General features: G+C 40.3%; 1 protein-coding gene across 1 annotated transcript; it reads right to left on the bottom strand.

Moving 5' to 3' along the window:
• Positions 1–596: 596 nt before the first annotated feature.
• Positions 597–10,020, bottom strand: LOC130072166 (mucin-2-like). Its single transcript, XM_056237132.1, has 5 exons — positions 9,460–10,020; positions 9,169–9,341; positions 6,226–7,583; positions 4,302–4,375; positions 597–746 (listed from the first exon to the last, which is right to left on the bottom strand). The coding sequence occupies exons 1-5, from the start codon at positions 9,670–9,672 to the stop codon at positions 597–599; spliced, it is 1,968 nt and encodes a 655-aa protein (XP_056093107.1). The 5' UTR covers positions 9,673–10,020.
• Positions 10,021–10,598: the final 578 nt, after the last annotated feature.

Genomic DNA, 10,598 nt, shown 5'->3' with positions numbered 1-10,598 from the left:
ACCTTTAAACCTCTTATTAAGAAAACGCAACTTGATCCTAGAGATTTAGTCAATTACAGGCCGATCTCGAATACAAGAAAAATTGGATATTGGAAATTGGTGGTGCTCGATACTAGAAAAGGCAATATCCTCACAACTATGTTCCTTTTTAGAAAGACATGATATCTCTGAGGATTTCCAGTCAGGATTTAGACCATATCATAGTACTGAGACTGCTCTCATTAGAGTCACAAATGATTTGCTCTTATCATCGGATCGTGGTTGTATCTCTCTAGTGTTACTCGATCTTAGTGCTGCATTTGACACCATCGACCACAGCATTCTATTGAATAGACTCGAAAATTATGTTGACATTAGTGGAATTGCATTAGCATGGTTTAAATCTAACTTATATGATTTTATCAGGTTGTAGTAGTAAACGAAGAGATGTAATATCGATCAAAAGTCCAGTATGGAGAACCACAAGGCTCAGTACTAGGACCAATGCTGTTCACTCTGTACATGCTACCCTTGGTAGATATCATTAGGAAGCATGGGATTAGTTTTCACTGTGGGCTAGGATAACTAGTTTGGACAGGCTGCCTCTGCCTTGCATGCTACGGCCTTTCTGCAAGTCCACCAGGCCAAAACACTAAAAGAGCAGCACGAGGGTAGTTCTGAGCCGGGGTTGATGCAGGAACTGCAGTACAGTCACAGCGCGGGCCCTCAGCCAGACAATATCCACCTTGGTGGAATGGGCTGGGGCGCTATACACAGCAAAATCCCCAGTGTTAAATTAACACAGAGTTAATTAACACCTACCTTATTAATAAAGTATACTTTGTATAGGCAAACAGATTAAATCAGATTATGAACAACACCCATATCTGATATACAAAGTATACTTTATTAATAAGGTAGGCCTACATTGTGTACTAAATTTGGTGCTTCAATTTCACTCACATTAAGCGTAAATGGGGAAGATCCCTCGATTACGCTGCCGTCGTCTGTTTTAGCAGAATACTGCCATCTAGTGGTAGCAGGTTTTCTCAGACAGTGTGTGTGGATTGTGCAAGGCTAAACCAGCGAAATGAAAGTCTCAAAATCCAAATGAATCAAATAGGATCGACTCAGAAACGAGTCAATGAATGCACGCGTCACCTCATCCACAATTGCACATCTTACTTGTTGCATACGCAAATTCTGAGCTACATTAATACAAAATCGAGGTTTTGTATTAACAACTACGTATGTCTCTATTTGTACAAAATGCTGCACATTCATGTGATTCTGGATTTTGCACACACAAGTTGTATTGTATTAGTTTAAATGTAGTCAGAGGTGGGTAGAGGATCCAAAAACTTTACTCAAGTAAAAGTACAAGTACTTATAGAAATATTTACTCAAAGTAAAAGTAAAAGTAATAATCTTAAAAGTTACTTGAGTAAGAGTAAAAAAGTATCCAATGAAAAAACTACTCAAGTAGTTAGTTACTAGTTACTTTGGATCCAACCCAGTCTCATATAAAAATGTACCCTGACTACGTTGGTCCAAAGTGCAAAACGTAGAGGGGTTACAATAATGGCCCTTAAATTGTATGAATGTTACATTTTTTTGGCTTAGTCTTCTCCTATTGTTTTCCGTCAGAGTCACGTGACTTTCAAGATTCCGGCTGTGAGAACCAAAAACATGGCGGACATTTCTTTCATGTTTAGTGAAAAAAACTGTATTTTGAGTTAGTTTCTGCATAAAAATAAGTTTTGGTTACATTTCTAGCGAGAAATATATATTTTATTTTCATAATATCCACTCAGTGAGTGTACATAATCACCTGTTTGCTCGTTATTGAGAATATTTTTCAGATCTCGCCAGAATAATGTGAAACTGTTACGTTTTGGTTGCTATTACATCGACGCTGCTATTTGACTTAAGTTTCTGCATAAAAATAAGTTTTGATTACATTTCTAGCGAGAAATATATATTTTATTTTCATAATATCCACTCAGTGTAATCACCTGTTTGCTCGTTATTGAGATTTTGCAGATCTCGCCAGAATGTGAAACTGTTACGTTTTGGTTGCTATAACATCGACGCTGCTATCGGCATATTTTGACTTAGTTTCTGCATAAAAATAAGTTTTGATTACATTTCTAGCGAGAAATATATATTTTATTTTCATAATATCCACTCAGTGAGTGTACATCACCTGTTTGCTCGTTATTGCGAATATTTTTTAGATGTCGCCAGAATAATGTGAAACTGAAACGTTTGCTATAACATGGACTATTGGCATATTTTGACTTAGTTTCTGCATAAAAATAAGTTTTGATTTCATTTCTAGCGATAAATATCTATTTTATTTTCATAATATTCACTCAGTACATAATCACTCGCTTGCTCGTTGTTGCGAATATTTTTCAGATCTCGCCTGAATAATGTGAAACTGAAACGTTTTGGTTGCTATAGACGCGAGATATATATCCAGCAGCAGCAAGACCAGTTGTAGAATTGTAGTAGTAGAGATTGTAATCGTAGTTGTAGAGTTCCTGGATCAAGTTCACAGTAGGTGGCGGTAATGCGCTATCTATCTATCTATCTATCTATCTATCTATCTATCTATGAAGGAGAGAGATGATCTGTCAAGCTTTTTACAAACACAGCATGTGTTCTCTGGTTTTCTACAAAGTGGGAGACTTTCAGGCTTTTGAACAATTTTTAATATAACGTTACTGTATAACAACATACATAGCTTATAGAAAACAACAATGGGATTGAATGGGATTGGGATTTATTCATTCTTGGTGTTCTCCTCCGTCACCCACTGTGTCGGCCAAGTTTTCCCACTGTAATTAAAAGAGATTGTTATTAATTTAGGTCTTTACATCAGCCATGAATTTAATTCAAAACAATCATGACAAGGTTAAGGGCAATGAGGAGCAGCAAGCCACCCCTTCATTCAGTAGGTTTATAAACTTACAGTAGCCTGATAACAGTCAATTGCCTGCCTATGGTAATATTTTGGTTAAGGTTTGAATCTGCATTACCTATGGTCTAGCCATTTATTTGAAATCATATACCTCTGCTCTGAAGGTATCCATTGTAAAAGACCTTTTATACTTTCTGGGACCTCTCAAAGTACTTTTACAATTTTCATCACTACCACCCTTTTACAGACACATTCATACAGAACTGTTTGCAGACAGGCTTTGGAGATTGGATTCCCACGTATTCACACACCCAATGACACACTGGGGGGAAAGTGTGGGTTCAGTGTCTTCCCGAAGGACACTTTGGCTACGTTCACACTGCAGGTCTTAATGTTCAATTCGGATTTTTTTTTAAAAATTGATTTTTTTACAAGGCCGTTCACATTTCCAATTAAATGCGACCTTTTGTGATCTCCTGTGTGAACGCGAAATGACCCAGAAGTGACCCGCATGCGCAGAAGAGTACTCAACGGTCAACAACGTCACTTGTTGTTTGCGGAAGTAGCTAAATGGATGTCGACAGTGGAGCTCGTTTAGCAATATTAAAGTTATTTTCACAACAGAGCCAGCACACTTACAATCTTCTCGTTTTAAGAAGAAAATTAAACAGAGAAACGTGTGGGTGCGGTGTCGCAGCCAGGAGTGGTGGGATACTGATGTGAGTGGCTTCACTGATACAGAATTCATCAGTAACTTCCGAATGACCAGATCCACCTTCGATTATGTTTGTGAGCGCCTTTGATCAACTCTGTCACGGGAAGAGACACGTCTGCGGCGGCCCATAACAGTGCAGAAACGCGTTGGAGTTGGAGTGTATCGGCGAGCTACAGGTGCGTGCAATGACGTGTGTGTTGGATATATGTGACCTGGTCGTTCAGATTGCAGTTGCATTTCAAAAGATCGGATACATATCGGATTTGGACCACATACCCAATTGGCCTGGGTCGCATTTGAAAAGATCAGATCTGTGTCGTTCAGACTGTCATGAAAAAATCAGATACAGGTCGCATAGGGGCAAAAAAATCGGAATTAGGTCGTTTCAGCCTGCAGTGTGAACGTAGCCTTTGACACACTGAGCCACAGCCGCCCACAAATACAAGCCAAGGCTATTACTTTGTTTTGAAGAACTAAGAATTAGGCTATTCCAATCAATATGGAATATGATATGATAAATTGTACATACCAAAGTGAACAGGGCTCCCATTCCACGAGCTTCATTTGAATCCCCTGTAAAAACATCAAAGTTGGGGGGTTAAGGGGTTTCCAGATGTGGTGCTGCAATTCCACCGACTACAGAGTACATCTATAACTTTTATAAATTACTCTAAAGCTAACCTTCTGCATTTTGCAGCGGATCACCCTCTTCACTGGGTAGTAAGGCTCCTTTTCAAGGATTCCGTGGTTACAATCTGAAAGAGCAAAAAAAAAAGTACATGAGTTTGACCTCATACATCATCAATATATATAAAAATAATAATTTGACAGGCTACACATGATATATTTATGACCTAAGTATATCTGGCTAAGGCAAAAGAATCACTGTATTTGAAGTCTGATTTGAAATGGTGAAATGTAAAACTAGTAAAGCTTGATAACCTTTGGGTGATTGTATCCCCCTCAGTTTCTTCCTTTTGTCTGAGGCTGCAGAATTCTTCTGCTTCTTTTTGTTTTTTGCAGACATATCTGTTGAGATTAAAGAAATTTATCTGTGAAGAGCTGTTATTACAATGAATACTGGTCTAAATACCTTTATTCCAATAACAAATATATAATGTCACATTACAATTGGAAAGATATTTGCAGGGCACTCATTGAAATACATGGACACTGTTCAACCATATGCTGTGTGGTCACTTATTCACTCTACTAAGGGTTATAGAAAGATGTACAAACAGGTGATCAATTCAAGGAAAAGCCTGGAAGATGAGGGGAAAAACAATGAATGTAGTTCCTCCTACACACATCACCTTTGTCCTGTAATTTTAATATTGATGGGAGATGTGTCTTCAAGACTGATAATGTTTCAATTCACACTGACAGGGCACAGTGTCTCACAAAATGATTTACTAAGTATGAAGATTCTGTCAATCTGATTCAATGTGTTTTACAAACCCCAAATCCAATTAAGCTGGGTCAACTGTAAAACGAAAATAAAAACACAATACAATGATTTTCAAATCATTTTCAACCTATATTAACAGGACAGGGACAGGATCTAGACTGGGAATGTTTGGAACATTCCACCGGTGAACAGGTTCATTAAAAACACATGAGTGTCATGATTGGGCATTAAAGGGGCATCCCAGGATTCATTCACAAGCAAGTCATCCTTGGTTGTGAATGACTGAGTCTTCTGGGGATGCTATGTGATGGTGGGAATCACAACTATAAAGGATATTAACATGGGCTCAGGAACACCTTGGAAAACAATTGTCAGTTAACACAGTTTGTCGCTACTACAAGTGCTGTGAGTGCTGTACACATTTAAAATAGTTTATGGAAATCATGGACGTCGTGTTCCTCGGGATAAAAAGGAAGAGGACCTCCCAGATTGTTAACAGTGCTAAGTTCAAAAGCCATGGGGGTGTGTTGGTGTCCATGGCATACCCATGCTCCATGACATTCAAAATGAGTGTATCTTTGCAAACAAACAATAAAGCTTTTCAGTTTGAACATTAAACATCTTGTCTTTGTTGTATATTCATTGAATATAGGAACTTCACTGAAATAGGAGTGTGTATGATCCTCAGGGGCCAAATTTAGACTGAAGTGAATTCTATACAGCTAAGAATGAGGCACCAAACACCTGCAGCAGACTTTGGATGTGCAACAGTACTCTCCATAATCATCAGTTCCTGCATAGATTGAAACTGTTCTGGTTGAACAGTAGTTCATTTGCCAAAAGTTTTTGCTTCAACATCTGTCAATCATCCTGTCATGAATTTTTAAACGTTATATTTCCCTTTAGTAATATTTGAAAGGCAAGTTATCCAGACCTACATATTACAGTAGTTACTTGTATAACACCTCAGAAGTCACCTCACACTAATCAGTCACTTGTTTTTTTTTTCACATTTAAATACATTTCTTCATTTAGAGTATTATTTCAGTTTAAGAAGGAGAGACGTATGAAATGTTTAACATGGTTATAAAGTATATCCTGATTAAATATATGAAAAATAATATATTTTTATTCTTATACACGACTAGCAATTGAATCATGATTTATATGCTATTTGAAAATATCAGCAGAACTTACTGCGTTTCTGCTGAGGTGGTTCTGTGGTGGGCTGGATGGGAGGACCGGTGGTGGGCTGGATGGGAGGACTAGTGGTGGGCTGGATGGGAAGAGGACTGGTGGTGGGCTGGATGGGAGGACCGGTGGTGGGCTGGATGGGAGGACTGGTGGTGGGCTGGATGGGAAGAGGACTGGTGGTGGGCTGGATGGGAGGACGACTGGTGGTGGGCTGGATGGGAAGAGGACTGGTGGTGGGCTGGATGGGAAGAGGACTGGTGGTGGGCTGGATGGGAAGAGGACTGGTGGTGGGCTGGATGGGAAGAGGACTGGTGGTGGGCTGGATGGGAAGAGGACTGGTGGTGGGCTGGATGGGAAGAGGACTGGTGGTGGGCTGGATGGGAAGAGGACTGGTGGTGGGCTGGATGGGAAGAGGACTGGTGGTGGGCTGGATGGGAAGAGGACTGGTGGTGGGCTGGATGGGAAGAGGACTGGTGGTGGGCTGGATGGGAAGAGGACTGGTGGTGGGCTGGATGGGAAGAGGACTGGTGGTGGGCTGGATGGGAAGAGGACTGGTGGTGGGCTGGATGGGAAGAGGACTGGTGGTGGGCTGGATGGGAGGACTAGTGGTGGGCTGGATGGGAAGAGGACTGGTGGTGGGCTGGATGGGAGGACCGGTGGTGGGCTGGATGGGAAGAGGACTGGTGGTGGGCTGGATGGGAAGAGGACTGGTGGTGGGCTGGATGGGAGGACCGGTGGTGGGCTGGATGGGAGGACTGGTGGTGGGCTGGATGGGAAGAGGACTGGTGGTGGGCTGGATGGGAGGACGACTGGTGGTGGGCTGGATGGGAAGAGGACTGGTGGTGGGCTGGATGGGAAGAGGACTGGTGGTGGGCTGGATGGGAAGAGGACTGGTGGTGGGCTGGATGGGAAGAGGACTGGTGGTGGGCTGGATGGGAAGAGGACTGGTGGTGGGCTGGATGGGAAGAGGACTGGTGGTGGGCTGGATGGGAAGAGGACTGGTGGTGGGCTGGATGGGAAGAGGACTGGTGGTGGGCTGGATGGGAGGACGACTGGTGGTGGGCTGGATGGGAAGAGGACTGGTGGTGGGCTGGATGGGAAGAGGACTGGTGGTGGGCTGGATGGGAAGAGGACTGGTGGTGGGCTGGATGGGAAGAGGACTGGTGGTGGGCTGGATGGGAGGACCGGTGGTGGGCTGGATGGGAGGACTGGTGGTGGGCTGGATGGGAAGAGGACTGGTGGTGAGCTGGATGGGAAGAGGACTGGTGGTGGGCTGGATGGGAGGACCGGTGGTGGGCTGGATGGGAAGAGGACCGGTGGTGGGCTGGATGGGAGGACCGGTGGTGGGCTGGATGGGAGGACTGGTGGTGAGCTGGATGGTGGACTGGATGGGAGGAGGACTTGTGGTGGACAACTGGTTAGTACAACCTGTACAAATGGTACAAAAAGAGGAAATTATTTATCTCCTGTAATAAGAACAAATGTCCCCTTTTTCAAGCAGTGACTGTGCTCCATAAGGAAACATCCAGTACATTTGTCTTTTGTATTCTTCTGTCTAGACATGCTGCCCTATGGACTATATGCTCTCTATCAAACTGAGGTGAGGCTGATTTTGTACTCTGGTGCAAATTGTAGGATCTCATTACCCTATGTGAAGTGGAGATATGTGTTTATAGTTTTTTGAAGTTGAATTGAGCAATGCATCGAAGTTGAATTGAGCAATGCATCTTGCTGTTGACTCTTTTGCTATGTATGGCAGACAATCAGTGAGCTATGTGGCTCAAACTAAGAAACTAAGTCTGCAAACAACAGTTATTTTCATAATCTAAAAGATGATACACATACATATATATATATATATATATATTCTAATGTAAGACTCTGAAAGCAGAGCATTTTTTATTAAACAATTATCAAAATTGTTGGTGATTAATTGTATAATAATCTCAAATATCAAATAATTGTCGCAGCTCTAAAAGAAAAATCAGTAACACTTTATAATAATGATCCATCAATAATAAGTAACTATGCAGGAAGTAATGCAGGACTAAAGAGTATTACTACATTAACACTTCAGCTAATATAGAAACAAGCTTAACTAATCAGTAAGTAATATCAAATTTAGGAGAGAGTTCATTATTAGGTAATCTATAATTACTTAATGAGATAATTAAGAACTAATAGGTAATTATGACAAATTATAAATAACTAATTAAATTAATAACCACAACATTAACGTGTTTGATACGTTAGCAATTAGTCTTTTTTTTACTCTCAACATGGTCTTAAAATGCATCACTAATTACTCAAGTGTTACCTAGTCACTCTTCAAGGACTACTAGTGATCTGGACCATTATTTTAAAGTAGAAAAAATATGTTTTTCACTTTAAAATAATGGTCCAGATCACTAGTAGTTCCTGCATAGTGACTAGGTAACACTTGAGTAATGAGTGATGCATTTTATGACTACATTCAGAGTAAAACATATGACTGATCATGTCTCAGGCACACGATAATGTTCTTTATAATTAGTCAGTTAGTTAACAGTTAATTATGAGGCTTAGGCTATCTCATTAAGTAATTATTGCTTACTTAATAAGGAACTATCTCCTAAATTTGATAGTACTTACTGATTAGTTAAGCTTGTTTCTATATTAGTTAATAGTAGAAGCTGAAGTGTTAATGTAGTAACACTCATTAGTCCTGCATTACTTCCTGCATAGTTACTTATTAATGACTGACAAACTATTATTATAAAGTGTTACCGAAAAACCTATTGGATAAAGCAAAGACCAAATTTGATGAACAGGTGAATAGCTATTTTTGGTCCACTGTGGTTTGCCCTGTGGCACCGCTACCAAGACAATTCCCTACTGTAATTGCTGTGTCTGTGCCACATTTATTTTAATGTTGACTGTAGTAAGATTTTAAATAATCGAACACACTTACTATTAATTAAAACTTCATATAGAGCCTTCATCCTGTCAAGGCATTTTTTAGAATGGTCTGACAGCTGCCATTTTGGCTGGAGGACTTGTGCGGACCAGGTTTTTTGCTTCTTTGTTTTCTTTGCAATGAAGACTATGGCCTTGTACCCCAATGTGTTTAACTTTTCGACCTGAAAAAAAAAAAGATATATATTATATAATATATACAGAAATATAAGGAATTATAAATGTCTGAAACTTTGTGGGCTGTTATTATTTAAATAATAACTACAGACGCTAAACACATACCAAGACAGATGCCTCATCAATAACATGAGAGGTGGTTTGGTTTTTGTTTTTGTTTTTCAACCATGTCTCCTTTCTGGCCTCAAATTTCTGGAGTTTTTTTGCCAGTCTTTGCTTTCTTGGCTGTACTGACTGGCAATATTTGCAGGTCTTGGTGGCCACACCAATAGCTGCTTTGCAGCTCACGCAGGTTGTTACTGTTGATCCTCTTGGCATCTTAAAACTAGAATATAAAAACAATCAACATTTAATGACAACCAAAGTGACAAAGGCACTTGATTATTTAAGTGTTACATTACAAATGTTGGTAATTTGGCCTAATTGGCTTTATGCACAGCTGCACTACTTCCTGAACTTAAGCCAGCTCCTTGTTTCCTGTCCGCCATTATTGGACAAATTGATTAATTCAGGTGTGCCTGACCTCAGTAGTCACAGCAACAATAATCAGACACACCTGAATTAATCAAGTTTGGCCAATAATGTCAGACAGGAAACAAGGAGCTGGCTTAAGTTCAGGAAGTAGTGCAGCTGTGCATAAAGCCAACGCAAGGCTGCTCTTCAGTTTCCGGTTGGGGAGATTTAAAGTGGAGGAGAACCGAGGAAAACGGGATTATGGCAGAATCTTAAAAATGTACTGTACTTCATCATTTAAATGTTTATCATTTAAAAAAGAAGCATACACACAATGAGGGGTGTCTGTTTTTGTGACTAACGTTTCTTAAGTATAGCCATAGAGTATGAAAACCAATATAAGTTCTCGGTATAGCATTGGATTCTACGATTGGCAGAAGAAATCAAACCGGAAATACCGCCGCGCATAGAGCACATTCGGTTTTTATGACCTGTGTGTCAGCTGTTGCAGTGCTTTGTGGGATTTGAAGTATGAGTGAGTGATGGGAGTGCGAATTACCGCGGGCTGTTAATGATAGACGTATGAAATTATACGATCACGGAAAAAAATATCGATATATGACTTTTAGTCCATATCGCACAGCCCTACTACATATTCTATGCAACAATAACCCATACTCCATAGTTGATTTCTGATTTAATCTAGTATTGGAGTAAATACACTTTTCAATTTATAATTCTGACCTCGGTTAGCACATTGCCGCCAACTCCAGCTAACCTTAAATGCGGTG

The sequence above is a fragment of the Rhinichthys klamathensis genome, unplaced genomic scaffold, assembly GCF_029890125.1.
Source record: "Rhinichthys klamathensis goyatoka isolate OS25496 unplaced genomic scaffold, OSU_Roscu_1.1 h1tg000479l_1, whole genome shotgun sequence".
In the NCBI taxonomy this organism is placed as follows: Eukaryota; Metazoa; Chordata; class Actinopteri; order Cypriniformes; family Leuciscidae; genus Rhinichthys; species Rhinichthys klamathensis.
Note: the sequence above shows the minus strand (reverse complement) of the source record. Positions and strands in the feature narration are given on the sequence as shown.